This window comes from Electrophorus electricus, chromosome 24 (assembly GCF_041902795.1).
Source record: "Electrophorus electricus isolate QZ-2024a chromosome 24, ASM4190279v1, whole genome shotgun sequence".
In the NCBI taxonomy this organism is placed as follows: domain Eukaryota; kingdom Metazoa; phylum Chordata; class Actinopteri; order Gymnotiformes; family Gymnotidae; genus Electrophorus; species Electrophorus electricus.
The window spans coordinates 6,081,194-6,102,582 of NC_137520.1; the positions used below are offsets into that span (position 1 = coordinate 6,081,194).

The 21,389-nt window shown below is 41.1% G+C and overlaps 2 protein-coding genes across 2 annotated transcripts; both read right to left on the reverse strand.

Annotated features, from left to right (window-relative positions):
- Positions 1–464: 464 nt before the first annotated feature.
- Positions 465–4,051, reverse strand: LOC145653410 (uncharacterized). The gene is made up of 5 exons (XM_081706720.1): positions 3,549–4,051; positions 3,176–3,307; positions 2,125–2,181; positions 1,795–1,935; positions 465–1,630 (listed from the first exon to the last, which is right to left on the reverse strand). Exons 1-5 carry the CDS (start codon positions 3,549–3,551, stop codon positions 1,505–1,507), a joined length of 459 nt encoding a protein of 152 aa, XP_081562846.1. The 5' UTR covers positions 3,552–4,051; the 3' UTR covers positions 465–1,504.
- A 135-nt stretch (positions 4,052–4,186) lies between these two features.
- Positions 4,187–20,313, reverse strand: prpf6 (PRP6 pre-mRNA processing factor 6 homolog (S. cerevisiae)). The gene is made up of 21 exons (XM_027019226.3): positions 20,082–20,313; positions 19,650–19,812; positions 19,331–19,449; positions 18,882–18,960; positions 18,337–18,513; positions 18,061–18,201; positions 17,296–17,390; positions 16,856–17,012; positions 15,511–15,673; positions 14,763–14,881; positions 11,745–11,963; positions 10,716–10,838; positions 10,321–10,442; positions 9,966–10,104; positions 8,939–9,058; positions 6,684–6,860; positions 6,307–6,440; positions 5,996–6,087; positions 5,769–5,883; positions 5,503–5,629; positions 4,187–4,738 (listed from the first exon to the last, which is right to left on the reverse strand). Exons 1-21 carry the CDS (start codon positions 20,270–20,272, stop codon positions 4,586–4,588), a joined length of 2,925 nt encoding a protein of 974 aa, XP_026875027.2. The 5' UTR covers positions 20,273–20,313; the 3' UTR covers positions 4,187–4,585.
- Positions 20,314–21,389: the final 1,076 nt, after the last annotated feature.

A 21,389-nucleotide genomic window follows, 5' to 3' on the forward strand; every position in this document is an offset into this window, starting at 1 on the left:
ACGCTGACGAACGCCGAGAAACAGCAGCACAGGCGCCTCTAACCTTCTCTTTCCTTTTATATCTAAAGCGGTGCTTTAGAGGTGCTTTCCAGTCGGTGACTGCAAAATCTTCCTTTAGGTTTGGAAAGTACAGGTGAGCATTACACTAAAAAATGTCGAAGAAACCGTACCTCCATATCTCCATATTTTTTTGCTGTAGAAAAACAAGACATCTACAGTTTGGTTTCTTTGATATTTTAGTGGTTTCAGTTTTCCAAAATTGCAGGAAGAACCTGGTCAAGTGATGAGAAATTGTTTTAATTTTTTTGTTTGTTTGTTTGTTTTTAGCTGTTCATTGACCACTCTCGCGTGCGCCTTTGACAAAACCGGAAATCATTACGGCATATCAGGTCACCTCTACAAATTCTCTGTACATATTACTGTCCCAAAATTAGGTTCCACGTAGTAAATAATAACACATTAGATGTATTCATTGTAGTTTGTTTATTTTAAAATGTTCTAAGTGCGTACAAAGTAATAAAAGAAAAACAATGGAAATTGCTTAACTGGAGGAATCAAGCCTGGTAGTACTAAATAAATAAGTAGCACCATAAGGAAATAATGTCATATACGCGCAGAAAAAAAGCAAATGCAGGCCTATATTTAACAAGGCAAGGTCATTTCCACACATATGAAATATTTGCTTAGCCTGCCCATCATACTCAAAGCATTTAAATTAAAAAAAAGCTCTGATTAGCAAACTGGCAAGTGTGTGATACCATACAGTCTTACTATATCCAAAACACTCCCACAAAGGTAATATACGTATTAGCATCAATGTAGCTTATATTTTTGTAGAGTACAAAAGTACTTTATGAGGCCCATTGAGAAGCTATATTTACTCATTTTGTAGATATTGCTATGCAATGGTTATAGCTTTATAAACAACGATACAAAAAAATAATAATGCAAAATGCATCTTATCTGTGTTACTGTATTCTGTGCAGTTTTATGTCCACAAATCTGACTTTTTTGGACTTCCAGAATGGACCACTAGTGTGTTATAAAATGAGATTCAATTCCAAATGAACCAGTACAATTTATAATCTTAAATTGTACATTATTTTGTGAATGCAGTGACATTTGGGCTTCATGTGCGCTAGGACACTACAACATCCCACATGGTAAAATCCACGCCAAAGTTATTAATCCATGGAGGCGCCAAGACTAATTTCAGTGCTTTCCCTTATTGTACCCCACCAACATTCCATGTGAACATGAAAACCAAATGACACTTAACAGTGTAAGATGCAAGAACCCTCTGGTTCATGTGGTTATGTGAATGCTGTATAGAGTACTAAAGCAAGGTATTTTGCTTATAAAGGGATTAATAGTAAGGCATGTCTCACAATGTAGTAAATGGTCCTGCAGATTGGAACAATAACTTTGATATTAAATCATGAAAGCAATCATTTTATATTAACCTTAGCTCTTTCTCTAAATACCATTTGAATGTGTTATGTTGTTAGTTATACATACTCTGCAACTTTTGCCAGCATTTAACCAGCATTTCGATTATTTTCAAACGTCGATGCCTTATTTTCTTCTGCTTCCGTCCATTTTTGCAGGATGTTGCCTTTTGCCTTTTTCCCTGTAAAAGTCCATAATTACTTCACAGCACATTCACCAAATGTTCAACAATTGCAATTTAACTGAGTTTCCATATACAGTTTAAATGCTAGACCATATGACATTGCAAATTCCAAAAGAAGATGAATAAATAGAACAGATGACTTATATAAAGGAGGTCCTTGCCATGGGTGCCTTTTTGCAGTTCTGTCTAATGAGCTGGCCCATGCTGGCCACTATATTAGTCTTGCTGTCTCTGTAATGGCCTTCACTGAGGCACGCAAACAGCTGAGTCATGCCATAAATGGAATGCAGAATGCGATGTACCTGTTGTTGGAACATACAGATGGGGAGACATTATAACATACTATTAATCATATGGGCAAAAACAAAGCAGTAATGAAAAATGGCAAATCTACAACATGTGGAAAATACATCATTATCATAATTATAGCCTAGATAGAATGAATGATGATAAAAGATATGTTAAAGGAATGCTTTGTGAGGTCAGTTTACCTTTTTAGAAGGACAACCGTCCTTTTCTTTAGCTGTATCAAATGGGCCTGTCAGATTCTGGGTTACAGAATGGCATAACAATTACAAAACTTTATCCACGGTACCTTCCTTTCTACACAACAGAAATTCAATATTAGCACAGTTAAAAATACAAAACAAGCACAGAATGAATTCTACTAATGTTATAAATGCATTTTGTGTACAGCAAACTGAAGCCTGTCTATGTGTGACCCATCTAACCAACCGACCCTTAATCCCAACCAGCTGTGACCCATCTGACAATTACCATACCCTTCAGCAATGATCTGTTTTTGAAATAATGGAAATCCATTCAGCACTGATCCTGTCATGGTCTATTAAGAACATAGAAATGACATTGACATAGTACTGGCATTGTAGTGGATGTTGCGCTAATATGAGTGTATCAGGCACAGCGGAGATATTGAAGTTTTTACTTTTTTTTTTCATGTGTCACAGAAGTGTTAAGACTTGTCTCTTATCCAGACATACTCAATTATTTACTGTAAACTGTAAAGTTGTTAATAAAATTACTGTAAAATAAGCATAAGTCAGTAATGGTCCTGTGGTGGAAACTGACAACCGATGAATAATTGGAGGGTGACTAACATAAATCTTGATCTAACTGCACTGGCCTCACATTTACATTTATGGCATTTAGCAAACATGCATCCAGAGTGACTTACAAAAGTGTTTTAACTGTTATAATAAAGGAATGTTTGTAGTAAAGTGTGTGGAGAGTGTATAGTAAAGTAAAAGAATACAGGAGGGAGTGTATATTCGGGGATAATTTGACGTTGTGGTTTGGTGGTAGGCACAAGCCAGAGGCCAGTTCAATCGTAATTTTATTAATGACCCAGCAGATGGCAGCACTCAAACATATAATATAATGGTTACACCCTTTTGATACTGGAAAGGTATTCTTTAAAAGGACAGCAGATATATAAACTAAGGGGACAAAGAGTGTAATGTCTATTATATGAGCTGACTGCAATTACGAAAGTGACGCGACTCATAAACCCATAACACCTACCAGACTCTGGAGTTCAACAAAGGTCAGTGTCCTATAAGTGGTGAGGATCATGGAGTAGTTGCATTTGCGTTTAGAGTGCACCACTCCGAGGAGCAGCACCACAGTGATACAGAGAACAGGCTTGCTCACAGTCTGCGGGGGAGATCGTCTGTTATTTCAATGCATTCACTTTAAACAAAAAGCTCTTATTAATATTACTATCAAATAAGCTTAGGTCGAACGTAGAAATATAGAAAATGTACTAGAATAGGCACTCAAAATATTTACAACAGCAGAGCAGCAATTTCTAGGCATTTAAATTCCCAATAGAGTGTTTGCTTGGTTTAGACAAATTCTATTAACGGGGTACAGCAGCCATAAGTAAATAACTCACCATTGATCATCGTCTGATATATGATTCTTTGAATGCGCGGATACCATTCGGTGCGCACCAGCTTGAGCCTCCCTTGTCGTACATGGCTCACCGGACTAAACTGCTCCTTCACATGTTCCGAGGAGTGCTGAAACGCCGTCCACACGTTAGATTTTGTTGGTTTTCGACTGTATGTACACGTTTTTGTCAAGCGCTCTCTTCGTATGCATTAACAGCTTCTCGTCCAACATCGCCGAATTCCCCAGCGTGACTCCAATTTCCTTAACCGTCATGGATTACTGGCGGTGCGCTTTGGATTTCACCAGAACTCCAGTCCGATCAAGCCAAGAAAACTTCCGCGATCAATCACTTTTCTTTCGGTTTCGCTGAAGACGATATTTAAAAACTATTATATCTATGCAGACAGAGCTCGCCAAATCGCCACAATCAACGTGCGCACGGTGTAACCTTGTTCGGACGCATTGTCTACTTACGCGTCTGGAAATGCGGTACTTGCCTCATATCCATAACGTTTTAGTTTATTAACAACAACCGTATTACAAATAAAAAGCTGTTCCGCCTCAGCAGTGGACACCAATAATTTACACGACTGCGTACATGTTACTTAAGCTTATTTAATAAAAATCAACAGAGAAATCTTATAAATTTACATCAGCTCACTCACCTCAAATCATTTATTGTTCAGTTTGTTGGAAATGTACAGATAAGCTTCATGACAAACATAAATGAATGAAAACACCAACTCTAATCGAGGAGGTGGACATCAAATGTCTTCATTACAACTATACCTAATGATGTTAGACTACATATCACAATTTGTTTTTAAGAAGCTGCTGATGCTTGACAATAAAAATATCAACCTAGAGCTGTATCATCCTGTCTATATCTAAACAGAAAGAGTGACATGCCGCAAACTCGCTCGACAATAAGACAAAAATACTCCTTATCCACAGAGCCTCCAAAAAAGCACATATTTACTAACACAAAGTTGCACAGGCACATGGCATGGGTGTGTCAGTGTGCGTCTCAGTCCCTGTTTAGAAGGTGTTCTTAATCTTGACAGCCACAAGAACAAGGATCTCGCCAATCTTCTTCTGCCAGTTGAGGATGTGTTTAGACTCTGTGCACCAGAGCTCTCCATGGCGGGGTTCAGCGTTCTCACAGCGTTTCTTTACCTCTTCTTGCTGCTCCTGAGGCACGAGATAAGCCAAGTCAGAGATATTCCTACCGTGCCTGAACTTTTTCCATTAGTGAATAATCTTATGCCACAGCTGTGGGTTGAAACTCGTCTTGGGTCGCTAAACTTGAAAAAATTTGAAAAGCCATAATTTCACCTTTTCCAAACTCACCTTAGCTAAAAAATAAAATTTGATAATAATAAAAATAATTGATATTTGCACAGCAATACTGGTTTTGATTAAATATTGGGATTTTGTGTCAGGCTGTGATACAAATGAGTGATAACACCTAAGCTTTTTAGATTTTAGAGTGCTTTTAGTCACACTAGAGGCAAAACTGCTGAGTTTTGTTTCTTAATAGCAAACCTGTACTTGCACAGCAAAACTGGTATTGGTTCAATACTATGAATGAGGCAAATGAATAACACCATGGCTCTGAACAAAATGCCATTTCTGTTTTAGAATATTTTTAGCTACAGTACAGACAAACTACAAATAATTTATTTTTTATGTTTACTCTCATAGCAAACCTGTTTTGGTATTAGTATTGGCAGAGACAGAGGGAGTGTGGAATTGTCTAGTAGTTTTAATATGGCTGTACACTGTCCTTCAATCTTTCTCACTAAGAAATACTTTGTAGTCCTGAACCCACCTTGTTTACATGTGTCCAAGGACATTCGTAACGTTTTGCTTTAGCTGCACCAGAACTTCAAAATCAGATGCAAGCCAAACAGTAGACATGGACTATGCCCTGGCAGACGTTCAGCAGTTCTTACCTCTGTCCCATGTTGAAGCTCAAACTTATAAAAAAAGGCCCAGGCATCGCCCAGGTCTGGCTCAATCTTCACCGTGCGCAAAAACCATTCTCTAGCTTTGGTAATCTTTCTTTCGCTCCAAAATAACCTATGGACCAGACACATACTTGTGAGAATACCGGCCAAACTGCATTACAATTTGGACAAAACATGAGTATCAGCTGCACCGGGCGGCCATGACACCACAGATGTACAGGTTGGATTTGCACTTTCAGAGCTGTTCGTACTTTGCAACAGCCAGAAGAACATGAGGGTCATGCTCGCATTTCTTCAGCGCATCGACACTCTTCGTCTTTCTCTGTGGTCTGGCCTCCAGGAAAACAGCTTCGGCCCAAAGGATGCCTGTTGAAATGAATGAAAAGGACTTCATAGAAGGTATCTCCACAGGGGTAATGTGAGAATCACAGTAAAACAGGCTAATGCGGGCAGAGAGACCGAGGAAGCCACAGTCTACCTGAGCTGGGGCATTCCTGTAAGGCTTTGGCCATTAGCGTGTTGGAGATATTCTTGAGGCCTGCTCTGTATTCTAGTCGAACTGACTCCAGCCTAGGTAATGAAAAGTAAAAAGAAAAAAAATAAGAAGGAGAGATTGTGTTAGGTCAGTTTCCTGGACATGGATCAAGTCTTGTCTTGTTCTACATTATAATGAAAGTATAAAGCTACCACTGAAAGTTGAATTTTAGTGTAGGTTTAGGTATTTTTCTGGGTTTAGTGTTTTAGTTTGTGGGTGGACCAGTGATAAAATGTGCATGTGTAATGTTCTACCACAGCTCAGGGGTCTGTGGGTTCTTGAGGCGAGATTTCTCCAGGATGGCACGGGCCCGGGTAAGCTGACCCACTCTCTCCTCCAGGCGGGAGAGGAGCAGCCACAGAGGCATGGAGTGGGGACACTTCTTCAGCTGAAAAACAACAACGAGACGAGAAGAGGTTCATGGCAACGGCCAAAGTGACCTGCACATTATTTAGCCTCTCTTACACCGTACATTCAACTAAAAAGTGATCAGTAGCCAACATAGTTAGTTAGCAGAGATGAAGAGTTAGCGTTGAGAAATCCCTTACATTGCCTATCGATAATTTGTGTGATTTTGGACACTAGCAAAACATTCTAAATTGAGCTGAACTTCCCTGTGTGTCAACCTTACCCCCTGATTGTAGGCTTCTCGGGCTTTGTCCATATTTTCTGACTGTTCCTCAATCTGGCCCTTCATCATCCAGAGTTTGGGGAAGTCTTCATAGTGCTTTAGGGCCTCTGAGCACAGCTCCTGGGCTGCTGCAATGTTCCCCAGCACCCACTCCAGCTTCACAGACTTCATGAACACCTGCAGAAGGACACGTGCTTCTCTTTACAAACCATGGGTGCTAAAGCAGCTGTGTATAAGAGAAAATGGCACGTCGTATTCCTGTTCTGTGACTGACTGCATGATGACAAGTGAGTTCAAAATATATGGCAGCTAATATGGCAAAATGAAACATGCAAATGATTCCCTTTTCTTAAACAAAAGAAAAAAAGATTTAGGAAATTTTCAGACACAAATTTTCAACATTTGGACTGAGTAATTTAAAATTAAGTGCTGTTTAAGCGGTAACATATACGCCAAGCATGAAAGATACGCATAGGGTATTCGTCACCATTTCCCACACGTTTGCACTGATTGCTTTGAAAACACTATCCCTTTCACAGAGTGTTGCTAAGTATCAGAGTGACAGCTGATGGGGTGAAAAGTGCTTTGATGCGGACACCATTTCCTGAAGCAAGACAAGCCCAGACAAGAGATGTTCTGGCACCATTCGCATCATTAACTTCCAAACATCCAACCTGTTTAAATAGGAGAGACAGGACACTATCCTGCTCTTAACCTTTTGCCCAGAGACAAGAGAAGCCACCTTCTTCTGCGTAGTTCAATTGCAAACCTCTAAACACACCTCCTGTTTGCCACATCTAAATAAGAAACTCTGCTTTGTGAAAAGACACGAGGCATGACTCTTTATATTTGTACTGTGCATGATATGCAACGTTTGGCAACCTTTTACTTTTATAATAATGGCGTAAAATGGATATTTTGCAGTACAGTATTCTGTGACTTTAAACCAAAATCACAATCACATACTTATTGACCACATGCAGCATTTCATGGCACAAATAATGCAGGAGAGAATCTTTCACACGACAAGTACGGAGAAGCCACGATCCTGTTTGGTGCTGTTTTTACACTGAAAATCTGGAACCCTGTCTAAAGCCAAAATAGACAAGTGGAAAGTAACTTGACTATACAAACATTTGCGCCTTTTCAGATTTATCATCAGAGTGACATTACTGACTGTGTGCGTATGAGAAACAGGGTGTATTCTAACTGCTGCACACGGATGTGTCAGTTTGGGCTTTGTGTCTATTTGTTCATTATTTCAGAGGTCTGTAGCAATACGCATTAAATGATGCATGATATTTATGGGCAGCTACTTCAGAGGCAGGATATTGGCATGGAATAGGAAATGATGTATACGGCAGATGTGTTTTTTGGGGGTTTTTACCATGGTAACTAAAGCCCTTAGAGACAACACCACCACCATCTGCAATAATAGGACAGCACTTACTAAAATCACAGAAATGCATTTACTCTCCTAGTAAAACAGAGCTGTTCCTGGGGCCATGGCACTATTCTGACAACCCACAATTAGGAATTAAGTACCAAAACTAATTCAGATAATTCAGTCACAGACTTCAAAAAGTAAAGTAAGTCACTGTCAGAAAGTAAATCACTGAAATACTAGATATTGTGTAGTCACTAGATAATTATCTGGCACTTGAATCCTTTATGTATGAACATTTATTGGTTTAAATTATCACTGAATGACAAATTGTCCTCTTTTTCAGTATTTCATTTAAAGAGGCACATAACTACACAAATATACCAGAGGCCAGAAAACTGTTTAGCTGTGTAGATTATCTGTCATACAGTCAGATGTAGGTTCAGGTACAGCAGTGCCATGTGCCTTTCATGTCCAGGGATGTCTAAGAACATTGCTCCTGACTATAAATATTGAACTGTTTGGTAACAAACACTATTCACTAGTTTCATCATCGCCCTTAAGCCAAATATTTATGTAATCTTTTTCTTTTTTTCTTTCAGCATTTACTCCAGCCTTACACAAAAAGCTTTTAAATAACAAATACAAAAACAGTAAAGCAGGGTTTCTTCCCTCCTGAGACCAGCACAAGCAGGCTTCAGAGAGTGTTGAAATGTCCCCTCTGGGCTCCCCAATTTAGGCCTCGATTACACAAGACGGATAAGTTAGCAGAGTGACTCACCACCAAAAAACAACCATGAATCTCTCAAAAGTGAACCTTGTAGTGAAAAGGAGTTAGTTGAAGGATGCCAAGCTGTGCTGGGACACTCACCCTGGCAGTCGGGGCACTACTGCGCGCTTTGGCCAGCAGCTTGCGGGCTCTCTCGTATTCATTGTTCTCCGACTCCAGCTTCACTGCAGCCAGCCAGATCTCTTCACTGTTGGGGTTGGCCTGAGGGAAGAGACCGAGCGGTTCAAGGTCTTGGTCAGGGATGAGGTGGGGGGGTTTATCTGAAGCAAAACCAAGAATGTCTGAGTACTGGTGAAGCCTAAGATAAGGCTGGCAGAAAGGGCCTAGGAAGTGGTTTGTTGAAACGAGTCTAAAGTATGAGATGCAGCAAAATGAGAACCTCACATTATACATGCCGAAAATACTCTGCTAATTTCTAGACAAAGTCATTGGCGATAGTATACAAAAGTAACATCACGAAACAGCCAGAAATATCCATCTTAATGACACGTACTGAGCATATTTAACCCAGTTAATTAACATAATGATTATGCTGTCACACAAAATCACAGATAGTGAAAGATTTCTGTGGTCTTTGAACGCGTGACGCCTCATGCTCTTATGGCTGCCAATTCAGTGCCTCTGCTACCAAAGATGGCCCACAGTTGTCTTCTGGCAGTGGCAGGAATTTAGCTCCAAAATCGTGCCATGTGACCTCTGCTATAGTGCACATCTAAAAACAACCAATAGGGAGCAGCCTGGAATCACGCACAACCCACGCACTGACTTCTAGTGAACAGCAGTGTCGTGAAAAGAAAACAAGGCATGTAAATGTTCTGTAGAAATATGGAATCAGAGACCATGCCCTTTTTATGCAAAAAAAAAAAAAAGTTACATATGGACGACAAAAGCAGAATATCATCATTTCCACCATCATACGTTTATGAAAAAACTTTATCATATGGTCTGACTTTCAACAGAAAGGAGGTTGCACAGTCTGTCATAGTATTTGCTCAAGATTTTAGCTGCAGAATCTCATGCGATCCACGTCTGTCAGGTGTTGTAAGATGTGGAGCTGCACCGTATAAAGCCAGCTTAAGTGTGCAAAAGAGGCAGGATTGGGGCTCACCTGGAAGGCCAGTGCCAGAATGCTCCTGGCCGCAGGGACGTCTCCAGCCAGCCACTTAGACTTGGCCCCCATCAGCCACAGAACCTCTGCCTTAGGACAGTGAGCCACTGCCCTCTGTAAAAGAGCCTCCAGAGATTCTCTGAAAAAGAGAAGGGGGGGGGGGGGGGGGGGGGTTTGGAGAGAAAGCACCTTGAGATTTCTCTGCAGACAAGCAGAATGAGCAGCACTTAAAAGCTCATAATCGTGCAATACAAATCAAGGCTTCAGTATAATACGATATCCTCTAATGGCTACAAGATAATCAGCCAAGATAAGCAGGGTGAGATGACATTCCGTGTCAGGGCCTTTATCTCACCGCGTGCCGTGGCTTTTTTCAAAGTAAGCTGCTCGAAGCCACACGCTCTTCTTGCTGGGAAAGACTTGCAGAGCATGGGCGTAGATGGCACGGGCGCATTCCAGGGCATTATGAGCTACACACTGTGAGATATACACACACACACACACACACACACACAGTGGAGATAATTAATAATTAAGCATGATTTGACAAACAACCCAAAGCAGTTGCAACCAAACAGTAGCTGGCTCGATTCGCCACTGGACTTCATGCATAATTTAAGATTTTTGCTCTTACAAACACTGCAAAAATTGCCATATCCAAATGAGGGTTCATAATTTATGCATTTTCTTTCCATAAATGAAAGCTATTGGTTCCATTGACTCTTTGTATGTTGGGTGGCACTTCCTCACACTCTCTGCATCCTCCATCCAGGTGTGTTTGCAGTCTTCTTCTTCAATGCCGATGCCAATCACAGCTCTGATCACCGCCTGACACGTGGCCACGCTGCCAGCCTTATCACACTCCTCAGCATCCTGAGAAAGGAGAGAGAGAGACAGAGAAAATGAATAAGGACTGCAGAAGGAAAGAATCCACTGCTGTAGTCTGAATAAGTCCTTTCTAAAGGCACTAAAAAGGCATATTTTTTTGTGTTAGATCAAAGTCACATTGTGGATGAGAAGCTTGGTTTGTGCACAACCATCTGTGTTGAGACTTGAGTCAGAACCTATTCCTTCCTAATGAAATGCTGAGTCCAAGCCATATCAGGGTGTCACCTGACAGAAGAAATCGTTCCTTGTATGGGGTAAAAGAGGTTTGCCAGGTTGCATTGGCAGAGAAATGTCTTCTACCCACATTGTGTGTGTGTGTGTGTGTGTGTGTGTGTATAGTGATAGAGAGAGAGAGAGAGAGAGAGAGAGATCACCTAGGTTAAATACAAAATATTGTGCTGTTGCGTAACCCAGCGTCATAATGTTCTCCCAATGTCTCACCTCAGAACCCTCAACTGAGGCAGGCTGGATGTGCTCCGCTGCATATCCACTCAGTATGCTCTAGCTCGTACTGAGGTCTATTTAAAGTCAAAGTAACTACTTTTGAACATTTCCCTCTGAATACACAAACCATGCTTAGGATAATAAAGAAAAGAGAACTAAAAAAGAAACAATATTGTGTTTGTATTTTTACTGGAAACAGAAAACCTACAAAGAACCCAACAGAAAATTGTTTCTGCTAAATGAACCGTATAACCTTGAAGAGAAATATTAATTAAATTCATATTATTCTAATACATTTCGAAAAATGCTAATTTTCTATTGATTCATCTTCATTTCATGAATAAATAAGTTCTCGAGTTTCTCATAGTAGACTGCCACTTGATTGTCCATTCTAAACAAGCCTATGTGGAATGAAATGTACGGCGTTTCTTTGTGGGCGTAGCTGACCTGAATCCACTGCTCGCGATTGATCTCCACCCCGTTAGCTCTCAGCGAGGTGATGGCTCTGTCTATGATCTTCTCCACCATCTGGGTGTTGCCATTGGCCTCTTCCAGCTTAGCGGCAGTGATCCAGATGTGCCGGTCAGTAGGGATGTTCTCACGGGCCTTGTTCAGAACCCGCCTGGCATTCTCGTACGTCTCTAACCGAGCCAGGGCGAGCCAGAGCTGTAAGCCAGTGAGGAGGGACACTGGTTCATTTGTAAGGCATGATATGTTTGATGTGCGATTTAAGATGAATTTCAGCTGCTCAATAGGGCACTGGCTCTCCGAGGGGTTCAGCAATGTGTTACTGTACGTGTCAAACGATTAATTTATTTGTTTTTTAAGAAGCAAGTTTTAAATAGAGAATGTTCCCTTTCCTAGTGCTGCCTTAACATTACTGCAGTGACTGATGCTGAGATAGTGGAACAAAAATGTCACAACGGGCTACTCAAGAACTAGCTCTGGAAAACTAAACTTCATTGCAGGCAGTACTGGCTGAAGAAAAGCCAGGAAACATCTGAGTAACACCAACAGAAACTAAACTGCTCTACCGCTACCCAAATGTTGGCACCAAACATTTCCTCAGCAGTAGAAGCAAAATCCTGACAGTATGATTAAGCACAGGGGTCAGTAGCATTTAGAGCACAAGACAAAATGACTCTGCCGTAAATCATAAACGAAATGTCTAGTTATAAGGGTATTCTGTTACAAAACAAACAGCAAGTTCTAAAAGATAACTGTAAGACTTTAGCAAAGACTGCATAGGAAGGAGATGAAATTTGAGCTTCTGAACATTTTTAGGGTGTTTTCACACTTGTCCCGAGTACTCGAGTCCACAACCAGGCCCGATTCTGGGCTGGTTTGAGAGAAGCGCTCATCATCACACACAGGAACTCTATCTGAACCGTGGATCGGTAGCGTTATTCTATACGTCACTTTTCTGCACATACAGGTGCGCTAAATGATAGACAGAAGCTTCATCCGTTTGCTGGTTTTTATTATTTCGTTGGGTGCAAACAATCGGGTGGCAAGGAATGGAGCTTTTGGGAATTTCACCGTGCAGGAGCACCTGCAAACAAGGAGCTATTCTTGTATGAGGACATTTCTGTTGCATTGCACGTCTGTAGACTTTTCCCCCCCTGTAAAATATACAATGCTGTGCAAACATTTTAAGTACCTAAGAAATTAAAAAAAGGTTTGTTTGGGTTTTTTTTTTATCTGGATAAGCCTTTATTTAATCAGAAAAATACATGAAACTTGATAAGGGAAGTAACACGATAAGTCAAAGCAGTCACATTACCAAACGAACCAATCATGCCACCCCACATGCAGCGCTGGAGGCCGATACCTTCCACACCTGTTGCAGACTGCACTAGAGCTCGCTAGAAGCAAATACCTGGTTTGAGACCAGTGATTTCAGAAGGACCAGAGATCGGTACTCTGAACCCCCCTGGGCTCAAAAACTGCTTTCACACATGACCAAACATACCAAACTCACGGAGCAAGCAGACCTGGGTCTGGAGAAAAGCTCTAGTTTGAAAACGCCCTTAGTGGATGTATATGCTCTTTGTATGCGTGGTCTAAAGTCTGGTGCTTCTCTTCCTAGACCACGTTGACATGTTCTGGCATGTAGGTGCTAACAGGTGCATTTTATAAGTGTGTAATTAGAGGGCCGTTAGCAGGCACTACTGAACAGGAACACTTTTACGAATCACGAGTAATCGTCACTCGGCCTGTCCAGGCGCCTAAGTTTTCCCAAATTTGCAGTTGTTAAGAAACCATATCTTGAGCACATCATTTAGCATTATTAGCCATGATCTTTTAAGTTCTGGCCTTATTTAGCTCTTGATATGCCATCTTGAATTTGTAAGTAATTAACAAATTATAAATTATATTTTTTATGCTGATGATTTATAGTTAGACCTGCAGTTTAGCAAGAATCAGCAACATCATTATCTTAAATGGCAGACATTGAAGTCTGGCAGAAATGAGAAACATTTTATTTCTGTACAACTAGAAGCTACTGTTAAGGACCCTGAGGTAATCTGACTTTAAAATGGATGTTCTGTGGAACTAAATTATAAAAAGATGTATGCAAGATGACAAAATGTTTCCTGCTGGTTGAATATCATCTCTTAGTAGGTGTGCCTTGTTCAGGATGCAGCAACCCACATTCCCACCAGGAAAACAAATCCAAACATGATTTCTTATTCAAGTTACATCAGCACATTAAAAGGTTTGCATTATCTTTGCTCATGACATCAAGCTATTTGTATTAACTCCTATTGACTTACATAGTACCACCATGTTATGCATCATGTGCATGCACACACACTCACGCATGCACTCAACTGCTGACATGTACGAGCACACTCGCGCACAATCTCTCTCTCTCACAGACACACACAGGTTTCCATTATGTTAATTACAATGAACAGCACTTATGTGGCTTTTTGACAAATGTGTATCTGCAATGCGTTTTTGCAATATCTCTATCTGGTTTTATGACCCATGTTCTATTGCAAAAGTGTGAATGGCTGATTATTCCTGTAATTTCTGTTGTTAAAGCTATGCTGGGGTATTGTGATAAAATTGGTCAAATTAATCTCTTTTTTTCATAATTTATAGCCATTCTTATGCTATGTGTTTGGCTGGAAATCATCAAACCAATCTGGCAATACCGTTCCATTTCCAGCATACTGAACTCTAAGCATTATAGCCCCGTGATCACTTCAGCTGAGGCAAACCTACTGTTTACAGAATCACTTACAACTCAGCTGGTAGAAGATATTTAACTGACAGCTCCAAAAGTCTAGAACAATATTCCAGAGAATCTTAATTGTGTAATCTTATTAGAAGTGTCTTTGAGATTGTGAAATTACAACTGAACAATTCTGCACAGAGATGAACATGATTTATAATGGTTTTTTTTAAAGAGAGAATTGGCTTTATTGCCCCCCAAGCACGGATGCGTCTGTGTACCTCCACGCTGGTCGGGCAGCACTCCACGGCTCTGCTCAGCATGATCCTGGCATCCTCCGGCTCCTCCAGCTCCACCGCGGTCTTCCACAGACGCACCGACTTGGATACGTTCTCCAGAGCTGCAATGTGACAGACGCAGAGAGGGAGGTAGACAGAGACCCATATAGAGAGACGCACGCAGAGACAGAGGCAGATGCACACGTTTATTTTCATAGGCCAGTGTTTTATTGTCTCTGTGTGTAACTAAACAATAAGCCTTTTAACGTAAACACGTACATCTTGTATATGCCCGTCACCGTGCTGCACTAGAAATCGTGGGGCTACAACCACAAATTAAGAGGTCACATATATTCCTAATATAAATCTTCTGATTCATCTATTATTTAACAACTATTATGTAACAACTAGTTTTGCACAGGATTAGGAACATCTGATCTCATTCATTGCATAAGCTCTACACAGCTATTCAGTAATAAGCCTATCTGGGATAAAGGGCTAGCGGCAGGGGTGCTTAGACTTAGGGGTGCCGAGGAGGCAGCGGCTGCACAATGAGCTTGAACAAGCCGAGGCTCAGCGACTCGTTAGGAGGGAGGAAACAAACCATCTGTCTGTCACAGAGGCATGCTGCCGGGAAGAGGAGCGCACAAGCAAAGGAAGCGAGGAGAAGGTGGATGAAAGGATAGAAAGAGGAAGAGAGGAAATAATTTTTTTTTTTTTTTTTTTTAAGGGAAGCAGCTCGGTCACTGACCTTTCCTCAGCACGCGCTTCTTGGCCCTGATGTCGGTCTCGAGCTCGGCTGCTCGGATGTAGATGCGCACAGACTGAGGTAGATGGCGCACGGCCTGTGCCACCACCGCCTTTGCGGTGTCTCCCGGCTGCAGTCGTGCGGCCTCCAGCCACACATCCTCGCTCTGCGGATAGAACGCAAGCATGCGCAACCACACACATGCACGCACAGGTAAATGCTGTCTGTTGGGGGCTTTCAAGTAACTGTCATAACTGGAGCTTATGTACATAAATCCTTAATCCTTACTTTAAACTTATGAACTCCAAAGATATTTTTGGCTCATTTAGTTAGCTTAGTATTTCATTTAATATCGCTAAAATAAGTTAGGTTTTTTGCCTCAGGAGGGTGTCTAAAATGCCAAAATCTTTGTTTTCTTATAAGAAAGGAGACATTTGTTACGAACAAAGAGAAACACACATGCGCTTGCGTACAGGGCAGATAAAATGCCACACATCTGTACCATCATATGAGTACCGTTAGTCCTGTGTCAAAAACGAACTCTAAACACTGTAACATCAGATTACACAGTACAAAGCCATCTTCATCCAGCACTACTGCAGTTACTTTCCCAGTGCAGTGGGGAACCCGGAGAAGCAATAGTCTGTGGTTAAAAGTCAGATGACCAGATTTACTACAGCTCTTATCCCAGACAGGGCAAAAAGCTTATTATCAGAAAGTACTAGTAAACTGAGTTAATCAATCTTGTTTGTGTGTGTGTGTGTGTGTGCGTGTGCGCGCGCGCGCGAGTGCTCCAGAGTCAATTATCTCCGTACAGAAGGAGGGTGGGTTCTGCTCCAAAAGCTATTTCATGCATTTGAAATAAGACACAGTTAATGAGAATGTCCGTTCCAGATAGGCATTACCCCAAATACTGAACCTATTCTGAAGGTAAAAGTTACAAGTTTATGGACAGGATGTACAGACACAGTGCCATTGTTTTTGCAGCTTGAGAAAACAGCTACACCACTATAGGGAGTTTTCCAGCAAATGCAACATGCAAGTTTAGGTCACTATAACAACCAGTCAACATCGCAAAGCAACACTTAATACAGGAGTAAAACCCTTAAGTCTTTACATACTTTCCCATGCTGCCCCCTACTGAACAACCATGGACCCTTTTGTTCAGCTTATTACCATGTCACAAATGTGTTGGTCTTTGTACATTTGCTAATGTGATTTAATGATTACATTTAAAATAGTTTTATGTTAATCCTAATTTGTTGCCTTCTTAAGAATATTTACTTTTAATTCATATTTGTACAGATTCATGTGTGGAAAGAGCAAAAAGAGAAAGAGTCTGCCTGACCTTGGGACACATTTCAGTCCCTTTCATGATGAGGTTTCTAGCCACTTGCAGTTTGCCCGTCACCTCCTCTAGACGTGCTGAGGCTATCCAAGCAGGAGGGTGGTGAGGGTTCGTCTCTCTCACCGACTTCAGCAGCAAGCGTGCCTTTTTAATGTCACTGCGGATAAAAACATCGACATCTTCTTATGACCATCCGAGAGGCCAGGTCGGAGGATAAGAATTGCTGTGTGGCAGTGCCAGAATGCGTAGCAAATCGCCACAGTTAAAATCTCACAAAAAATGTCTCATTAGCAACTGATCCAATGTAGATCCAATGCAAGCTAATATGTAGAGATATTTCTGTTGTGGAAAAAAAATGGTCACACTGAAATTAGTGTGTGAAAGGTTAAATCATTGCTATCTGAAGGTGCGCCTCTATGAAGGAAAGCGCAGGAACTGACCTGATGTCACCTCCATGTGTAGGGATCATGGAGTTTAGGTCTGTGAGATAGCCTTTAGGGTCCACCACTGTCTGCCCACTCACCGAGTCAGAGACCTGGGTACACACACACACGCGCGCGCACCCACATCAGCTCTGCCACTATTCCTACACAACACAGTAGTTTCCAGTTGCATAGGATATGATATGATACATTTAGCCTAAACTCAAACAATGCAGGAGGAAAAGGAGGAAATCACTTAATCTACTTAATAGAAAAAGGATGTGAAATGAAATTACAGGGGAAAAAAAAAAAAAAAAAGAGTCAATCAAGTTAAGAGGCAAGTTAATAAAACTGTCTCAGTATTAAAAACTATATTAGTGGACAATATCTTAGGAGAGAGTCCATCAGCTCTGATTAATTAAAGCATTTAGTGTAGTATATCTGATCTCAGTCACTTTGCAGGTCCCAAAGGAACATTTGAAGATGTCCTGGGCTTATAAGACCTTGTTGTGTCAGGAAAAACACAACCCAAAACCGCCACAACAAACCAAATGACCCTTCTGGAATTTCCAGAGATTATTTGTGGAGTTGACAATGTCAGCCACAGAAGACTGAAGCTCAAGAAATCCCTACCATGTTCGACATTCCTGCATTTTAGGTACACGCGTTACACTGCATAAGAGCTTGTTTTATGCATATAATATGTAGTCTAAGTGTTAAATGTGTTGTTCTCCAACAGTGGTTCTTAACTGGACTGAAGAGGGGCAGTGGTGCAGTGTGTACCTGACTGAGCCTCATATCCATTAGAGTGTTTCTGGCCTGGCCGATCTTCCTCATGTCCAGCTCTCCGGCCCCTGGTGTCATGCCTCCTGGGTATGGAGTGTTTAAGCCCCCAGGGAAGGGTGTGTTCAAACCACCAAATTGCTGTGGAAATACAAGAAATGCCATTCAAAACTCAAAGATGTTTACCAACTGAATGCCTGATTTTCTATTAAGCTCTAATCACCAAGGAAAGATGATAATCATGAGAATAAAGAACATTTTTTTTGGTGTCCTCACCCCTTGACGGGGGTCAACAGTGGTGTGGTTGTCTCCAGTTTGGAGGTGCTTGGCAAAGAAGCTGTCAGGTACAGGCGTGAGTTTCTCATAGCGTGGATTCCTTTGTCTCTTGTTCCGGGCATCACCCACATCTGGAATGCTCAGCCACTCCTCTTCTGTTACCTCAGCCAGCTTCCTCTACACAGTCACAAATCAAGAATTAGAGAATTTGGTGATTAACAGACTGCATGTTTCTTTAACTCCACACCTTTTGTACAAAGAGGACAGCCTACTTGCAGAAAGATTTTCTGATTAATACAGACTAATACAGCTAAACCATGCTGAAAATCTTAGCTGCAAAGTTGAGGTTACAAAGTCACAGAGACATTTTCTTCCTCTGACAGGGACTATTAGTGACAGATATTAGGATGTAAAGAACGTTCAGCTGAAAAGAAACTGTCAATAACATCTTCAATACTTTTTAAGGCAATAAGGAAAAAAAAGTAATTATAATAAAATCACTAAATAGGAAGCAGCCAAATACTCAGCAGAAGCAACAGACATGCCTTTAGATCAGAGAACTGCTGCTGGATCTTGGGCCGCTCCATACGATACTTCTCTATCTCCTCCTTCTCTCTCAGCTCCCTGTGGAAATGTGAATAAAAACAACAAACAAAAAAATATCACCAGTGACATAAAAACCCAATGTGTAGGACTATGTAAATATCCCAGTGCACTAATTTTATTTGGAAGAGCTACAAAATGAATATGATGATCATCGTCTAAATCGACAGTTAAAATATAACCAAGACACATTTAATAATTAATGAACCGGTCTAAGCATGTAGTGTATTATTGTATTTTCTTGGGGTGGAGGGTGGCTGCTCACATACAAATCTGTAATGTCCACATTATGTCATGGAAGAAAAATTTTTTAAAAGGAGGAGGCCATCATAAATTATTCACACATAACAGCACGTTCTACTCCTGCGTTTGGAGGACAGGGAGCTCTCACCTTCTCTCCTTCCGTCTCTCGTCCATTCGCTTGTCCAGTGCTGCGTAGATGGCATCAGCCTCTTCATCATCCTTCTCATAAGGCCCGCTGGAGAACAGGCTACCAGCATAGCCATTGAACTAAAAGACCCACACATTTTTTTTTAAAAAGGTAAACATACAAAATACCCAAAATGCATATTTTAATAAGGTAAATAAGTAGAAAAGTTGGGTTGTTGAACATAGCGTGGCCAGAATTGATTATTTCAAAACAGTCCGTGCATTTGGAAGAAGGGGATGCAACATAATTTGCAAAAAGTATCTGCAGAGTCGTTAGCTACCTCATCGTAGTTGGTGTCGTTCAAATCCTCGTCGTCGTCGTCCTGGTTCTTCTTCATCTGATCGCCCACCGTTCTCTTCCCCGGAGGAGCATGACGGTCGTCCACAGGGTCGTTGGCATCTCGAGCCGGACCGATATCCGATCGTGTTGTGAAACCAGTGGCTCTGCCGTGAGGAACCAGACAAACGCACAAACTGTAGTTAAGCACCTTATCCAGCCATCCAGCCAGCCAGCTAACCAATTATTTTCACGCTGAGATACAAGTCCAGTGACGTCCAGAATAGGCAGCTGTTTGGTTCAGTGTACAAAACCGTACCGTTAACCTAGCTACATGAATATTTATGATCTTGGAGTTTCTGATTATTTCAGTAATTATTTCAACAATCAAGAAAGCTAGCTTAGCTAACGCTAACATGGGTTAGCCTATCCATACCCTCTGCCGAGACCAGGTACGTAACCAAGGGGCGCTGGCATGCCCAGAAACGGCTTCTTCTTTTTGTTGAGGCCACCCATAAGTGGAGACGCCAAAGGTACTGCGGCACCACCGGCGGCGGCTCCGCCACCAGCTCCAGCAGAGCCTTTAGTGGCATTTTTCGAGGGCTGTTTCGCTGCAGCGCTCGCCATCGTCGCTTCACTGTCGCCGCGCTTCACTTCCGGAACAACAACAAACGCACTTCCTCCAGAGCCTCGACCGCTTTCAAACTACAGCGCCTCTGTTTGTAGGAGGTGTTAACGCATCGTATAGCTGCCCCATGGCACTTACTACATCTGCCTTGTTCACGTTTATGGTATTACAAATTATTGTGCTAACTCAAAGGTTAGTGAGAGATCTACTGTTGTTGTTTTACACATAATAATCAAAATAGTAAAAAATGTGGACAATTTAGTTTTAGAGGTTTTGTGCCACATTAGGGCAAAGTTATTAACATTATCTGGAGGCTTCCTTGGCGGTAAATATATGATATAAACACTTAATGTATGGCGTTCCTAATAAGTTGCCAAAAACCTTGCTCTACGTTTATATAGAAAGTCAATATCTCTATCTAAACTGCAGGGTGCAGCAGAGACTTTCTGTTGTGTGCAGGTTGCTCAGCGTTTTGACAGCGTGCATAGTTGTTTAGTTGAGTAGGCCTACTCAGAGTTTGGCATTGTGGGTGAACTTTATTTATGCTTATAATTTCTTACTTAAAAAGATACTTAAAATGATAAAATACCCATTTGTTTAATTGTTGTTTAGCTACACAATTATTCATATCTAAGATCAAAGCATGTACCTGATGTTTTTATCCAATGCAACTTACAATTCTGACTGGTCACAACTTGAGTGTTAAGCATTTGCTCAGGGGCCCAACAGTGGGGCTTGAACCAGCAACCTTCTGACTAGTAGTCAAGTACCTTAACCACTGAGACTCAGATCTTAGGGTTTCACATATAAAAGTATTCAAAAAAAAATAATAGTGCTACCTATAATGAATAAAACTGATTCACCATCATTTCTAGACACATGGCAGACAAGGAGTCATTCTTATAAATGTTTAATGCTCAATTGTTCATATCCCTTTAGATAAAAAATATTAATCTTTATAAAAGGCCTCACTGCCATTCTCTTCTAACTGTGGATTTACATGGGGAATCTAAAACTAGTTGTAGTCTCATCTAGACTTCACCAGAGTTCTCTTGGGGGAAAAAAAGCTCATTAAAATACTTTGACAAAGTCAGACCATTAAGCCATGCATTAAGC